At 40.7% G+C, this 15854-nt stretch overlaps 1 protein-coding gene across 1 annotated transcript in view; it reads right to left on the bottom strand.

The window, feature by feature from the left end:
* The window catches only part of dner (delta/notch-like EGF repeat containing), a 72141-nt gene continuing 56287 nt past the window's right edge, over positions 1-15854 (bottom strand). Inside the window, exons 8-13 of the mRNA XM_004561402.5 lie at positions 9974-10207; positions 5830-5952; positions 5622-5735; positions 5321-5452; positions 2044-2290; positions 1-1327 (exon numbers count right to left, since the gene is read on the bottom strand). Coding sequence (XP_004561459.3) covers positions 1216-1327; positions 2044-2290; positions 5321-5452; positions 5622-5735; positions 5830-5952; positions 9974-10207 — 962 coding nt within the window. The 3' untranslated portion in view covers positions 1-1215. The remainder of the gene's footprint in view (positions 1328-2043; positions 2291-5320; positions 5453-5621; positions 5736-5829; positions 5953-9973; positions 10208-15854) is intronic.

Here is a 15854-nt window from a genome sequence, read left to right as displayed (position 1 = left end):
TTATGTTCACTTGAATCTTTATTGTTTACATAATTCAACAGAGATAATAGTTTATCATGTTGCTGCGGTTTAAAACGGGAGAAAAAAATGGTAGGATTAGCTGAGCCTATTGGTAAAACATTGCTTGATCTCGAGAGGAACAACAGAGCTGCACAGACAGAAAGTTTTCCACTGGCAGAACACAGAAGCACATATATTCTGGACTAGATAACATCTCCTCCGTCTTCTCCAAACTAAAGCCAACAAGAGGCCACTCTAGCAAAGAAACTCACATCCAGAAACTAATCGATGCTGCCAACACTAGAGGTGAATTTGTACACTGGGAGGAACAGGTACACTGAGTAGAACCAACTATGTTTCTGTGCAGTGAGAAGTATACCTACCTATTATCCTAAATATCACTTAAAAACATACAGTAGGATGGTAGGGTCACAGTACTCCAGCAAACCAACTTTCTGTACTATTCAAACACCACTTAGAAACTTGCATGTAAAGAACAGGACAATATAATATAAAGGGGGGGGGGAGGGAGGGGGAAAGGCTGTGACTAGTATTTTATACATTTATGTATTTTGTCTACTAACCACAAAATTCCCTAAAGAAAACATTTGGCACAATCTTGACAGAGAGAAATACAAGTGCAATGGGAAGAAAAGAACAACCAACAACTGAGTACAAAGGTTTTAAAATATTTGCAGAGAGAACATCAAATCTAACCATGCACAAAGTAAGGCAACCTACAGCAGATTCTTTCATGTTTTTTTAATATAGAAAAAGATACAGTGACAAGTGCACCTATTTCTACAACACCTGTAAGGACTGTTGTCAGCGCTGTCGCTTAGAAATGTGGGCTCCCGGGATGCTGGCCCCACCTGCAGACAGACAGTCTGGTGCAGACTAAAGTCATCACTCTATTGTACAGCAGAGATTACTGGTAGTGTTGCCTGTCATCATTAATAACTTAAGTGATGCAAAGAATGCTCTTACGCTACAATAAAGCCTTATTGTGAACTTGGACAGGAAAATAGATGTATCAAATTCCAGATTTGCTCTTTTTAATCTACAGTCTATGTTTTGCATTATTTTCTTTTTCCACTTTACATTCAGTTTTCTTTTGCTCTTATTTTAGATTTGTACTGGCATTATGTATATGTGCGTGTGCGTGTGTGTGTGTGTGTGTGTGTACAGCCTGTAATGGTGAAACGCAGTCGTGTTTTACAAATCCTTTGTCTTGATGAGGGTAACCAGTGGCTTGTCATCAGGACTGTAGTCTTCATAGGCGATGGGAGTGGCGTCATACATCGCAGGTCTGGACTTTTTCCCAAATCTAATTTAAAAAAAGCCGAATGTTTATCAAATATTGCAGCGTAAGAAGGTGTTTTGAGAGAATGACAAGTGCTTTTAAAGCTGGAGGAGATAATAACCCAGAAAAAGTACCAAAAAAAGTACAAAACATCCTGACTACCCACCCTACTTTAAAGAGTTAGTTAATTATTGTTCAAGAAAGACAAACAAAAGACAGATAATACTGAAAAATGTTTTTAAAAAGCACAAGTGGAAGAATCCAAGATGCTCTAGCTTTAATTAAAAAATCCCAAAAGTTGACTCGGTGCTGTCTTCAGTTAGACTCTGCCTGCCTGTTAAATGTCACTGTGTCCTAAACTGAACATGCACAGTGTGCAGAGCAGAATTTCAGATTAAGTGCTGCCACAGAGCTGCTGGTGACCGGTAAAATGGCTTTGACAGATCACTCCTGACCTTGGCAGCAGCAATCGAGAAAAACTGTTATGACTGAAGGTTACCGTACCCGTTTCTTCTGGATTCTGAGATATACAAACACGGCGACAACGCATCAAAAAGTTGTGTTAATTAAAAAGAATATTTCTGAGTTAACTTGGTCAATTTTGGATTTCTAAAAAAAAGGGGGGGCAGCGTGGGTGGATGGTAAAACTAACATCCAAGAAATGTTAAATGCAAAGCACTCATAAAAACAGCTCATTAATCACAGCAACTGAACGCTGACACACAAATCCTGTCACTGACCTGGCATGGCGGATGGAGGCGATGGCGTTGCTGAACTCGCTGTCAATGCTGCGGCAGTTGTAGAACTCCTGGTAGGCGTGGCGGGAGGAACCTTGATACTCGATGCGGCTGATGCGGCAGATGCCCACAATGAGGATGATGAGCATGAGCACGAAGGCCACGCACAGAGCTCCAATTATGATATAGAGGGAGTGGCGGGGCATGTTGGTCAAGGTGTCCTCAGTGTGTGCAGGCTTCCACTGCAGGTCTAACACACACACACCCACACACACACACACACAGGGATAGATCTTTGTGTTATATTATTCATGCATAAGATTCAACCTCTCAAAAAAAAAATTCTTTTCAGAAATGCAGGTAAAGCTGTAACAGTGCATCTTAATCTCAGCATAATGTGATTTACTATTTCTTTCAGGGTTGCTATAAACATGAAATTTGTAAGTTGAAAGATAACAGCCTTAATTATATTTTAGCATTAAAAACCTGGTTTAACCATTACAGAAACACACAAGAAATGGTAAAAAAAAATATAAATCTGTTACTGTAAATTTGTGTGTGTGTATAAGTTAATAAAGATCAGTCACAAATTGAATTTTTTAAACTGTTTAACCTTCACTGAATCAGAAAAATACAACTCTTGAGATAAAATCTCTTTTGCAAGCGTGTCTTAACGACCATGTTCTGCTCATGTGCCATTCACTCCCCAGGAAAAACACTGAAATATCAAAAGGTTTTTTGATATGATTGCTCACGTAGATATGTACCTGCACAAGCAGGGAAAATGCTTTTTCATTTGTAGTAAACATGGGAGGAAATGTGGGAGGAAATGGAGCTCAAACCACTGAAGAAAACATGTTTCTGCTCGCCAGAGGTGAGTGAGTGGAGTCATATGAGGTCAGGTTTAGCATACTGTCACTGCAGACTCTGCACATTACCACTGCTGGAGTCTCAAGTTTGTCAGCCCTGAAGGGGACCCTCACTTGCCTGGAGAGTTGCCCCAAGAGTTGGCTGTCTTGCCTGACAGAGTAAGCCACTTCTGGAGCTCAACACTGAATTAGCCCAGCAGTGAAGTTACAGCAGTGCAAACTGTGCATCGTGTCGTCAGTAGAATTTGTGTGTAGTCAGAAGTTTGTGTTGCATCCAAATCTGCTGGCAGGCATCTTTTTTTAATTCTGCCAAACACGTTTCATGTAAACTGTATGCAATGATTTCTATGTTTCTATGAACTTAGTGTCTTCAATAATATTAATATTAATATGTCCCTGTGTGTTGGCCCTGCGACAGACTGGCGACCTGTCCAGGGTGTACCCCGCCTCTCGCCCTATGACAGCTGGGATTGGCTCCAGCGCCCCCCGCGACCCTGAGAAGGATAAGCGGTAGCGAATGGATGGATGGATGGATAATAACTCATATTCCAGTGATGAAATGATGATGACCATGTGAAGTTTGCCTTTTCTTCCGCGTTTCTGTAAAATATTTCGCTCTAAGTCAGAGACGTGCTAAAGTGTGCTGACCTGCATTGTGTTTTTGGGTGCATGTTTAGGCCAAAACGCTGATTAATCATTTGAAATCAAAGTTTAGGCACTCCCATCCAGTTTGCCAATATACTCTGCTGTAAATCCTGCACTGAAATATGAGGATTGTTTGTTTATTAAACCTAAAAGTCAGCATGGAGTCACTGACAGAAGCGCGTCGACATACAGCCTTATGTCGTCTTGATGGATTCTCAATCATCCAGGTAAGTAATCTCCAAAAGTTGATTCTGTTCATCTGGACGTAGCATTTTGTGGGAACGCGGAGTCAAGGAGGCCATTTACATGAAAAGGGAAAGACCATCCCTGAATCGAGGAGGGGGCCTATGGGTACATCTTTCACCATCTTACAATGTTTGATTGCTGCCATTCCCCAACTCTCTGTGAATGGTACTCATGGCCACTGATCAGTGGTCATTTGATCAGTGGGTTTTGGTCAGTGGTTGTTGATCAATGGTCATGAGAATTTGCATAAATAAGATTAAGGAACTGACCTCCCCGCCCATTGTTCCTTCAGTGGGCTGGTTTCAGTCATTATGCAAATGTACTGTTTATAAGATTTGGGGAAACCTGCAGTCAGCTGAGACTGAAGAAGTCACTTGGATGAGTGACGAAACGTTTCTCCCACAAAACGCTACGTCCAGATGAACAGAATCAACTTTTGGAGATACAGCCTTATAAATTAGATTTTGATATATTTATTTCAGAAATGATTCCTAATAAGGTGTATGCTGCATCAGACAATAACACAGGTCTGCAACCAAAAAACTGCAGAGGATTTTTTGACTGTTTCTTATTTTTCCTCACTGAAACTTGGAAAAATATTCCATCACGTCAGGTTTTCTTCAAAGCTCATGTTTTTAGTTTAATTAAGTGTACAATTTCCCTTTTTTATACTGAAATCTGGTATCCTATACTTGAGTTAAAATATATCCAATAATGATTTCTTACATTAATTTCATCTTTCTTACAGCGAGACTTGAAAGAAATACAAATAGAAAATGCGAGGAATTGAGGGCGGTCAGTAGGAGGGGGAAGGTATGGTGGGTTTGGTGGTGTGAGGAGCTCAGATGATCATGTCCCAACAGCTTTATTTTGGTCATCGTGAAAGGTAAGGAATCTAAGAAAAATTATGCACAGTTAATTGTAATAAAACACTGATTTTCTTCATCGCTGTTTCTGTTCCAGGGGTCAGAGATGTTCTACAGGACAAGAGTATCTTCACCAACAAGTTTGGAGGTTCTGCAGGAGCTGTTTTGATCTGGGAGCTTGAATTCAAAAGAGCCTCCTTCTTCTTGCGATGATAAATTCTTCTGCGTGAATGTTGCTGGTGAGAGTGAACAGCAGGGAGAAGCAGAGCTGTGTGACTGCAGCCTTCCTGCTCAGAGGTCTCCTCGTGAGTGTCATACAAACACTGATGCTGCCCGTGAGCTTCCTGTTTGTAGTTGGAGGAGGAAGGTCACTTCTTTATCACGTCATCGGGGAAAACTTTGAAGCATTTGGCTCATTATCAAGCAGCATATCTGCTTCTACACAGGTTAAAGAGCGGACACATTCTGATTTAAGAGTTTGCTGCATGGGTCCAGGGGTGTGTGTGTGTGTGTGTGTGTGTGTGTGTGTGTGTGTGTGTGTGTGTGTGTGTGTGTGTGTGTGTGTGTGTGTGTGTGTGTACTAGCTGCGGCCCAATCATCATTTTATTATTTAGAATAATATCTGATGAGATATTTTCTGACAGGGTGACTTACGGATCTCGCAGCTGGGTCCCACCCACCCAGGTGGACAGTGACAGGTGAAGCCATTTGATTGGTCGATGCACGTGCCTCCGTGGTGACAAGGGTTGCTGTCGCACTCATTGACGTCGACCTCACATTTTTCCCCTGAGCAGACAGGTAAGGTGGAATTAAATGACTTTTTTAGCAATAACGTCAACAGCTCAAAGTGAGGCTGATGGATCACAGCCTGACTTCATTTTCCACGCAGCTACATTCATCTTCATCACCAGCCATAATCACAGAAACACGCAGCTGGTCGTCAGGCTGTGCTCACCCAGGTATCCAGGCGGGCAGGAACAGGAAGCATTAAGTCCCGCACTTTCACAGCGGCCTCCATTCAGGCAGCGCATCTTCAGACATGGGTCCTTGTAGATTTCACAGTGTCTGCCTGCATGCACACATACAAAAAGAGCTTTCAATAATTCACCGGGCAGCACTTTTAGCACTCTAAAACATATTCGGATACACTCACACACACATACCTTCAAACTGGGGTGTGCAGACACACTCATAGGCATTGATGAGATCCCTACAGGTGGCGTAGTTTTGGCAAGGGGCAGACAGACACTCATTGTACTCCTCCTCACAGTACAAGCCATGGTAGCCTTAACAGGACACAGATTCATACAGTTCAGAATAAAATCACAGTCTTTATGAATGATTATGTAATAACAAAGGGTTTGTGTTTATGTGAGACACAGAGACAGAAAGTGTGTATCCTTCTGCAGTGAAACACAGTAATGGTACAAATTGATTTTCCTGATTTTCTTTGCATCACTGTGAATATGCATGAAAATATTTTTTATTTAGTTTTCAGGCTCTAATATCTTTAAGACCATACATGTACATTTGAGTAGCTTCATGCTGTTCTTTCTAAAGGCCTTCAAATATGGTATGGTGGGTCACACTACAAAATTTTCCAAGCTCTCAAAGTTTTATTTTGAACTTGAGCAACACTTTAGAAATTCCATAGTAGCAGATGTTTGGATTAGAAATATTGAATGACATGTTAAGTAGATCTCTAGATACGGCTATTTCAATTCCACAGGAAACTGATCGCAAAAGGCTCGAATCCCCCACACTTCACAAAAATATGGAAATGAATAGTAGTAGAAAGCTCAAATTAGACCACTTTTTCACTCTCCTGGAATTTCTTCCATCATAGATGTTTCGTGTGCCTAAAAATTAAAAAAAAAATATTGGCTGACGTATTGGATTTTAAAATCACTGAATATTGGTATCCTTATTGGCCTTATAAATCCCACATCAGTCGGGCTCTATTGTAACAAATTAATTTCTTCAGGGAGTAATTATGTCAAGTGATGCATTACATTTCATTATAGTAGCACGTAATGTGTAACACGTGATTTTCTTTCAGTAACGACCCCAGCACGAGTTAAAGCTGAGCAGAGGGTCCTTGTAATAGCGCCTCAAAAACAGTTCACACAGCAACAGCCTATCAAACAACCCGTAGCATTCATCTTGTGGCACTATGAAGCAATTTCCTCACGCGCCCTTCCTCGGTCACTGTTCTTGCTCTCAGTGCTCTGAGCAGATTAAAAATATTTCAACCTTTTAAGTCGCACTTGACACCAGCATTGAGACCTACTGCCATCAATGCTAGAAGCTCAACATTTTACGTGTTTACCTGACTGAACCGCACACTACAGCGTACACAATAACAACTGGACCACCGTATGTGCCTCTGTATTTCTTTACAGGGATTTATAAATTAGCCAACAGGGGTATGAGCGCATATTAAATCAATGTCAAATGACATGCAGTGCACCGTGTTTTCCATAGGATGGCAGCTGTGTACTGAGACCAGCATTAACATGGTCAGCGCATCAGAGCATCAGTGCCTCTTCAGCTGTGTGTTTTGCGCTTTTCATATAGGACGTGTGTAACTTGCACTTCGATTTTGTGGCTACAACAGATGCAGATCGAGTGTTTTCATTATCTCGTCTCCAACTTTGACTGCATCTCTCGGCTGGGTGCAAGTACTGACTGAAGCATCAACAAGCCCTCCTCGGGCTACAGCTAACGTGTGTTTGGGGAAAAGAGAGGAGAGCAATTAATGAGGAGCCCAGTTAGAACCTCCAGGGCCCTCTCTGTGAAATGTCAGTGAAATGTCAAGTGCCTTTCCAAGACTCTGCCTGCTTTCTGTGGGCTGGCAGCCTCTCATGTGAGCAGGATTACAGGAAACAGGAGGACAGATCCTTCAACATATCAGCTCCCCAGAAGCTTTCTTTCAAACAGCCAACAGGCATTTACACAACCCCACACATCCGCACACCGACACCATGGAGACGGTCACACTGCTGCATTTGTGGACTCACACACACAGACACACACACTGAAATTAAAACTTTAATGCAGACACATAAACATGCCGCAAGCAACTGACATTCTGATGATGGGGAGAAAAGATCGTTTTGGTCCAAAACACTGCAATGTGTGTGTATCTGTGTGTGTGCGCGCACATGTGTGTGTGTGTTTGTGTGTGAGTGTGATGCTTGGGATGCTAATTACAAATTACCAATTTCACCAGTCCCATTACAGAGGGAGCAGAGGCATTTGATTGGATGGCAGCATCTGTTCAGCTACAAAACACAAACACAGACGACAGACTGGGAGCCACACACACACACACACACGCACACACACACACACACACACACACACACACACACACACAGCTTCTCCATGGCAACCAGACAACAGAGGATAAGAGGGAAATGAGGTGCGGTAAATGTTACAGGATGATGATGAGAAAGGACAAAAGGACAAGCAGAAGAAAAGAACACGTGAAAGTAACACAACGTTATGAAAAATAGAAAAATATGCAGGTGGTGTCGCAATAATTGAAAAGAAGTGGGCGCCCGCTCTGCCTCAGAGCACAGTAAGAGCCGTTTGAATAAAAGGGAAGAACATGAAATAAGAAGGCATTATTACAAATCCAAGTCTTGCTGCTCAACATTGATACTGCTTCGTTTCAGGAATTTAAAAAAAGACACCAAAATGTAAATTTTAAAACTCTTTGTACTGAAATGTCAGGCGCTTTCACAAAAAATGACATTAACATAAGAAAACAAACATAATCTTAGCCCCTAATGCTTAATGTATCATATTTGATGCACGCATACAGTTTCTGTGAGTTTTCCACTTCTACATTATCAGTGTGATTTATATGTATTTATTAAAATAAATAAATTCCACACTACATTTTTAAGCAATAAATATGCTGCAAAAATGAATGTGGCAAATATAATAGGAATTAAAAGTCATATATTCAAATTCATATTAAATTAATGAAAAGTTCCATTGTCACAAAATACAATTTTCTGGCGATTATTTCAGGGTTTAGACTTTAAAGGGTCAAAGCGGACCATTTGCTCTTCCTTATTTTGTGGCAGACATATTTTGTTACAACAATGGATTCTAATATTAAAAGGGCTAAAATCTCAAATATTGAGGTCAGCGTGTGTACAGGTGGAAATCTCCAGACTACTTAAACTCTTGTTTTCAACCGTTTTATCTTGACTCAGTGTGAATCACACAGAGGTGATATAGTTAAAATGGTCGTCTCAGATACAGAAGCCCCACCTACCTGCTGTTTAAACCTTTTATTTGTGAGGGGCAGCCAATCAGAATAAAGTAAACTTAAAGGAAGAAGAGCTAAAACAGCGTGTTTCAGACAGAGCGACGAGCTGCTCCTATCAGTTTAGGTCTGTGAATCACATATACGGAGCAGGAAATCAGCTCCAAATAGATCCACTTTAAGCTCTAATTGCTTTCTGCCATTCTTCCAAAGAGACAGGAACTAGATTAGCCGTGTGAAAGGAGCGTGAATGGGAGCATAAAATATGACACTGAGATGGTTACTCCTCTGTACATTTGACTGACAGCGTGTATAAACAGTGAGAAGCAGGGGCAAAGTGTCAAATTATGTTGATGGGCCATTGGGAAAGTCATCATTTTCTCCATCCTAGCAAGGTAATTGCAAGACAATAGATAATGACAAGTCATCATTCCACTCAATTGATTTAATCAGTGAGGCCTCAGCACCAGCAGCGCCGTGCTATCGTCTAAAAAAAACACTCATCGTTGGGGCAGATGACATTTAAACACACCTGAGTCTAAGCCAGGACTACAAGTCACCATCCTTTTACTTATTACAAAGTTTAATGTGCTGGTGGTAAATCCAGATACAGAGTGGAGATTGATCAAAGTAAGGATTCAAGAGGTTTCATGAAGGCTCTTAAAATGTGAATTTCTCAGTGACATCAGTCAAAATCTCATCGGTCCAGGAACTCAGTGGACATGTAGTTTTATTTAAAAATAAAAAGTCCAGCTTCACTCTACTCCCCACTCTACTCTCAGAGGTTTCAGGCTTTTAAGTAAACAGAGTTTCAACTTTTCTACTTGTATGAATCAGCCTATTATATTTCTGGTGCAGTTTAATTCAGCCTTTGTAGCTGATTTGGTTTAATTTTTAATCAGATCATTTAAAAGAATTACCTCCACTCCTCACATAACAAGTAAAACTATCTGAGGATTCATAGATGTCATAAAACTCTTTTAGTTTAAGTAGACCGAGCCCTTTTATGTTAACTATAAGCTTACCTGGCACGCAAAGACACCTGTAGCTGTTTCCCACGCTGCGGCAGACCCCGTGAGCGCAGGGGTTCAGGGCACAGAAGTCCACCAGCTGGGCGCAGGTGGGTCCTGTGAACCCTGCTGTGCAGCTACATCCAAACCCCAGGGGGCCGGGGCCCTGGGCGTAGCATGTCCCGTTATTGTGACAGGGGCTGGAGGCACACGGGTCCACCTTCTGCTCACATGTAGCACCCTGGTAACCTGTGAGAGGGCAGAGAGGGAGCAAATATCCTTAATTTGCTGGAAGGAGAGGCTTAAAGCATACAGCTGCGCTATTACTGGTAAATTGTTAGTTTTGAAGGGAAAGCTTTGGGATTCAGATGAACCTGCTTTCAACAGTGGGTGACACAGCAGGGGCTGTGTTTATGCAAGGCGGGTGTTGCAATCCAATATGTGGCATCTACTTTGGCATAAAATTGCACCCACTCAACTGCCCACTGAAGCCGCTTCTTAATGCAAATGGAACTTTGCAGAAAAATGTTAATGGGATAAAAGAAACTCCTCTACAGTTAAAGGGGATCATAAGTTTTGTTTTTATTTTCTTTGAGTGAACTTTATTGCATTTATAACCACTAACTAAAGGGATGTGCTTCAATTATTCATGCTGCATACGGTGTATTAAATATGATGACAAAGCACCAGCAACCAAAAATATGTACAGAGCAGGACAATAGGATGAAGTCAAATGCTTTCCCTAAAGCAATAAATAAATAAATAAATAAAGACATTTATCATGCAAGAAAACCACAGTAAGTAATGCAGGAGTGCATTAAACAGTCCTGGTTATATTATACTCCTGTAATGTTTTAGACTTAAAAGCATTTTTCTGACGCAGTTATTTCACTTCTTAAATTGTGCATTTGGTACGTATGGTTATATAATTTAAGTGCGCGCAGTTTAAGATTACATGCTATTATTTACTGAAAAGAAAAGTTTAGTATGCAAGAAAACACACCGGATTACTTTTTTGTCAAAAGAGGGAGTGAAGCTAAAGTCAGTAAACAGTCAATTTACCTTTAAAACTACACACGGAGGAAACACAAAGCCAGGTCCTGTTTATTTGCGTCACTGAATACATCATAAATTAAGAACACATTAAACATTACATATGTAGAAAAACTAGTTTGAATTATATATGTGCTTTTAATGTTTTCAAGTCTAATTCTTTTGTAACACAACTCTGTCAGTGTAAAACTATGTTTTAAATGTTTCAGTAAAAAAGATCAAACTTTTTTTAATGGCAGTGTGTCTCAGTGGTTGGAGGGATTTACGCTAGCCGTTTTCCAGTGCTAGCTTTCTGCTAAGCTAAGCTAACACTCCTCAAACAGAACAAACAAAGGGCAGTATTTGTATGATATGTGGTAGGTCTAATAGAGAAAATGCTCAGGAGAAAGTTAAACTAATTCAGACTTTATATACTCACTGGCCACTTTGTTTGGTACACTTTGCTAGTACCTGACAAGAGCCCATTGTGCCTTCAGTGTATTTTATATTGACATGACAGCCTCACACACTTGATGCTGATTTTTCGGTTGCATATCCATTATGCTAATCTCCCATTCCACCACACCCCATGGGTTGAGATCTGGTGACTGTAGAGACCATCTAAGTACAGCGAACTCATTGTCATGTTCAAGAAACCAGACTGAGATTATTTGAGCTTTCTGACATGGTGAGCTATCCTGCTGGAAGCAGCCATCAGTAGATGGGTATACTGTCGTTATAAAGGAATGGACATGGTCAGCAACAAAACTCAGGTAGGCTGTGATATTTAAACTGTGGTCAGTTGGAACGAAGGGGTCCAAACTGTGCCAAGAAAGTATCCAGCACACTATTACACCTGAACCTTTGATACAAGGCAGGATCTATGCGTTCATGTTGTGTATGTTAAATTCTGACCCTACACTTTGGGGGTTAAAGCAGAAATTAAGACTCATTATCACACCAACATTTTTCCAATGTTCTCAGCATGTGTGAACTGTAGCCTCAGTTTCCTGCTGTTAGCTGTTAGCTGGTGTGGTCTTCTGCTGGTGCAGGTCAACTGCTTCAAAGTTTGACATGATGCACATTCAAAGACACTCTTCTGCATACGCTGGTTGCAGTGATTGGTTCTTTGAGTTAATGTTGCCTTCCTATCAACTTATAGCAGTATGGCCACTCTCCTGGCCTCTGACATTTTCTCTCAGAGAAACGCTGCTAAATAGAGATTTTCTCTTTTATGTCTCTTTTTTTCTCTCGTTGTGAATTGTAAATGGTTGCGTGTGAAAATCCCAGTAGATCAGCAGTTTGAACTCCAGCAGGTTGTCTCGACCATGTCTAAATGCCTAAACACATTGAGCTGGTGCAATGTGATTTCATGATTAGGTATTTGCATTAATGACCACCTGAAAATGTGCACCTAATAAAGTGGCCAGTGAGTGTAAATTAGAATGCAATAATTTAACTGTATCTACTCAATGTGACTGAAAAAAGAAACAGCACCTGTATGCAATGATCAATACAAAACAGTTTTGATGCTGCAGAATCAGTACTCAACAGTGATGGGAATAACGGCGTTACTAACGGCGTTACTTTTTTCAGTAACGAGTAATCTAACTAATTACTATTTCTATCGTTACAACGTCGTTACCGTTACTAACAGGAAAATGTGGTGCGGTCGCACTACTATTTTTCAACAAACAGACGGTTGCAGCTGTCTTTAGCTTGCTGCACCTTATATCAGTTGCATGGAAGCAGCTGTCTATGTAAGTAATCGAGAACGCGCTCCCGCGGGCAGCAATCACTTTCTGGCAGACGATCACTTTTTGGCACAACACCTGGAGCTAAGGGGGCAAAACAATTGCATGAGTGCTGCTGTTTGACTGAGGAAGAATAAAGTAGTCGTGGTAAGCCAATCACATGACCACTTCAAGACAAAGCAACAAGGTGATATATACCAGTTTTTAAATTGTGTTGATAAGCCTCGTAAAACCAGAGTCATGATAAAAATATATACACAGCGTTTTTTCCTCAATAGTTTCGCCACGTTTACTGTCTAAGGACAGCGCAGCAATCACTCTCTGCTTATGACCAAAAAATAATAAAAAAAAACAAAAAACAGCCCGTTCGTGTTTGTGGAAAAATGTCGACCAAACAAAAAATGATGTGGCGACATGACATTTGGTTGTTTAGGAAGAGGGGAAAGTTTTAGGAGTGATGGCACGAGAGAGAGAGAGAGAGAGAGAGAGAGAGAGAGAGAGAGAAAGAAAGAAGGACAGCAGAAAAAAAGAGAGCGAGTTTTGAGAAATTTGTGACGTTTAGCATGTTTGGAGTGTGTAGTTAATGTGTTGTCTTGTGTAGTTAGTGTGTAGTGTTGTGGATAGGTTTGTGTTGTGTGTCAGAACAATGAGGCGACTGCTGTCTCCAGGTAGAAACAGGAGTGATACACCTGCTGCTGTCAGACCTGCAGGTATCAGGCTGTGATGTTCTCCTTTATAGTGGACAGAAATTATTTTTTTGGAGTGGCACAAATAATTTGTGTGGCATCTTACTGAATGCAGAACAGCTGATTGTTCTGTAAATAGTTTGAATGGTTATTTAAAAAATGGGTAAAAGGTAAATGGCTGCAAATAACTTTGTTGTTTGCAAAACTTGTGCATATGATTTTAAAATTGACAATTTATATTTGCATTTAAAGTTATGAAATATGATTCCCTAAACATGTTTGTGGTTGTTACAGTAAAAAATATAACTTTTTCAACTTTTATGTTTTTTGTCTGAATTTAGATCAATTGTGTTAATACAGTGTGTCAAAATGAAAACATAACTGTAAACTAAAGGATGATACGAAACAAGGCAAAGTAAATAGTTTTTAAAGGTGAAATGTAGAGGAAAGTAGTTAAAAAACTTTTTTTAAAGTAACGCAATAGTTACTTTTCAATTAATTACTTTTAGAATCTTGTAACTCAGTTACTAACTCAGTTACTTTTTTGAAGAAGTAACTAGTAAATATAATTAATTACTTTTTCAAAGTAACTTGCCCAACAGTTGTCCTCAAAGAAGCAATTCAGCATATTCAGAAAAATGTTAAATTACACCTTGAAGCCTGATTAATGGCTTGTTTTCTATAATATCCTCAGAAAGAAAGAGAGAGCAAATGGTTTGACTCAAAATGTTCTTTCATCAGTCCCTCTTCCTTAGTCAGGTCACCAAAAAAACAGAGTGACAGCACCTTAACGCACACCGAAATATTGTGTTGACAGGGACATCTATAATGCTACACCAGCATCTCTGAAGGGGCTGAGTCTGTTTCCGTCATGCTCCTCCGTGTTTGTATGGGGGCTCTGTCCTGTGCACATCCATGATCTCATTTGCTGATGTGCCTCACGTGTTTCTTCTTCGCCTCCTCTCATTATCTTGTGAGCCTCTGCCTCTTTCACCTATCTTCCGATTCTAAAAATAACCTCCTCCCGTCACCCCTTCTCCTCCTCCTCCTCCTCCTCCTCCTCCTCCTCCGTGTTCACCTCCCATGAGAACCACCATTGTGCTGCAGAGAGCAGAAAGACACAGTCTCTACGCACATACCTTTTCTTTGTATGTCTTGGTCCTCTGATTCACAGCGTAGTAACTCCCTGTGCTGACTGCACCAGAGTGCACACTCAATTGAACTAATGAAGAGATCTCTCTGAAGCATCCATTGATCTGCAAGACTTTATTTCACCGTGTGAGCAGGACATTTATCATTCAGCAGAGCGGACAGGAGCAATCAGGAGCAGGCAGGGAAAATATCACCACAGCTCTTCTTCCCTTTGCTGCCTCCTTCTCTTTCTGCTTCATCCCTTCCTTTCTTTGGTCCTCTGACTTCTTCCAAGCCCCCTCATCTCATCTTCCTTTCCCCGTTTCTCTCATACAGTTCCAAAAGCGCCGCTGATACCGAACACACACATAAATTTAATTTCCTGATTTGCATTTGTTCTGCTGTGGTTTAATCCCCCCGCTTTCCTTCGTATTTAACATATTAGCTCCATTTAAGAACTTGAGCTTCATTTCTCTCTTTGTCTGGTTCAGCTTTTATTTTTTCGGTAACACGTACATTTATCTAAAGAGGCACAACTACACTGTGACATAGGTCCCAGCTGACAGAGAGGAGTCTGTTCGTTCCTGCTGCCAGCATTCAAACTGCCAGAAGTTAACAGTATAAATTTAGCTAGCCTGCTCACTCCTCCACCCTTCTACTTTTGGCTGGAGGCAGCCACAGTGCTGGCGTTCACACTTCACACTTTTCTGTCGGTGTGTGTAAGTGAGAAGAAGTTAATATGACGGTGGTTGTCTCTGTTGAGGATTCAGAGTGCGAAACATGGCCTACTTACACATGAAATTCAGATTAAACATGAGACCTACAGGTTTGACTTTTCCAGCACTTTGGATCAAAGTTAAATTTCCTGCATTCTTCTTCTCAAAGTCTGCCTTAAAACAAGGCTACGTCCAAACAACTAGATTTTCATTTCAAAACATTTGAAAATTTGCAATTTCTGTCCAGATAATAAATCTCCAACTGATACTAACATGCACAAAAAACAACCCAAGACATTCCCTGTAAATTAGGCATGATTGCTGTCATGATCCACAGTCTACAGGTTGTTATCTGCCAGTCAGGACTGAAGATTTGTTTTTTCTTTATGGCCATGTGACAGGGAAATGATGAAGCAGGTAGGTAAGGACACTTAGTAAGACTGGGCTGCAAACCTGGACACCTGGTTCATTGTTTATTAAACTCTCTGCTTCTGACCACACAAATTTAAACACACTAAAATATAGCAATAAAATAGGGACGATAGATTTTTTGGAAGTCACTGTTTTCAGGAGAAAT

Source organism: Maylandia zebra, linkage group LG14 (genome assembly GCF_041146795.1).
Source record: "Maylandia zebra isolate NMK-2024a linkage group LG14, Mzebra_GT3a, whole genome shotgun sequence".
Classification (NCBI taxonomy): domain Eukaryota; kingdom Metazoa; phylum Chordata; class Actinopteri; order Cichliformes; family Cichlidae; genus Maylandia; species Maylandia zebra.
The sequence above is the reverse complement of the archived record's forward strand: the minus strand, read 5'-3'. Positions and strand labels throughout refer to the sequence as shown.